At 39.3% G+C, this 1,109-nt stretch overlaps 1 protein-coding gene across 1 annotated transcript; it reads right to left on the minus strand.

Annotated features, from left to right (window-relative positions):
- Positions 1–24: 24 nt before the first annotated feature.
- LOC105316353 (TNF receptor-associated factor 5-like) lies at positions 25–1,098 on the minus strand (the record flags this gene model as incomplete). Its single annotated transcript, XM_011411189.2, has 1 exon — positions 25–1,098. A coding segment is annotated over exon 1 (979 nt), but the record flags the coding sequence as incomplete, so codon positions are not given.
- Positions 1,099–1,109: the final 11 nt, after the last annotated feature.

The raw sequence follows: 1,109 nt of genomic DNA on the forward strand, positions 1-1,109 counted from the left end.
GACTATCATCTTTAAGATACTGACAATTAGAAACTGGATCATGCTTCAATTCTTTATGTGACATGAACAGCTTGAGGCCCCATCCATTTTCATTTCTGCTTTCTCTCACTCTTTCCTTGTATTTATCTGCTGTTGAGTCTCTAAAACGAATAACTCCCTTCTTATGATTCTTATCCTCCAGTTGATTCAGTAGTTCTATAGTAACTTTTCCTTGAAATGGCCACTCCAATGTATCATCATATTCTCCTGCCATGAGACATATGAAGCAAGAGACATGTGTGCCTTCACCTTCACCATTGCCATTAGCATCAACATTTAATGACATCTTATATCCTCCAGGAGAAGTGTAGAAGCCTGGGCTGTACCACTCTTCTTTTTCTTCTTTCTTTTCTGTGAACTGATTTAGCTTAATGACTTGATTCGTTGGAAGTAGTACCTCAATCTTCTTCATTGCTGCCTTCAGATGTTGTTTCATTGATTCTTCATTGTGCTCTTCTTGTTCTTCTCTCTTTATTTTCTTCTTCCATCCAACAGTATTGTATTCACATCGTATGATAGCTTTAGGGCAGGCCTCCTTGTGTGATGATAATGATTGTCGTGGTATTTTTTCATTGTAACCATCATTACTGCATTTGATTGGGAGGTCAGGACACTCATCAAAATGACTGCTGCTTGTTATCAGTTGGTAATGACCTTTTTGGTTGCAATACTGACAAGTAACCATACGTTTAGTACAGTTGTCTGTCAGATGTGTCTCCAGTTCACTTCTCCTCATCTTCTCTCCACATCCATTGGTGCAAGGTACCAGTTGATAGGTACAACTATTAAGATGAGTATCAATACCCTTAATAGTCCCCATCCATTGGCACCCACTATCAGTGTTAGTGCAATAAACCTTAAGTGACTTTATTCCCCTTTCTACTCTTCCATCTTTAAAGTACTTTCCTTTTAGTGAGCTACGACAAGTTGGGCAGATAAACCCTTGACCCTTCTTCTTTAGCATATCCAGACAGCTCTTACAGTATATATTAGAGCAGCAGGTAACTTGTTGAGGATCCCGTGCTACCAGTGTACAGATGTGGCATAGATACTCATTGGGAGGATCATCA

The sequence above is a fragment of the Amphimedon queenslandica genome, unplaced genomic scaffold, assembly GCF_000090795.2.
Source record: "Amphimedon queenslandica unplaced genomic scaffold, v1.1 AMPQUscaffold_1107_Cont26878, whole genome shotgun sequence".
Taxonomy (NCBI): domain Eukaryota; kingdom Metazoa; phylum Porifera; class Demospongiae; order Haplosclerida; family Niphatidae; genus Amphimedon; species Amphimedon queenslandica.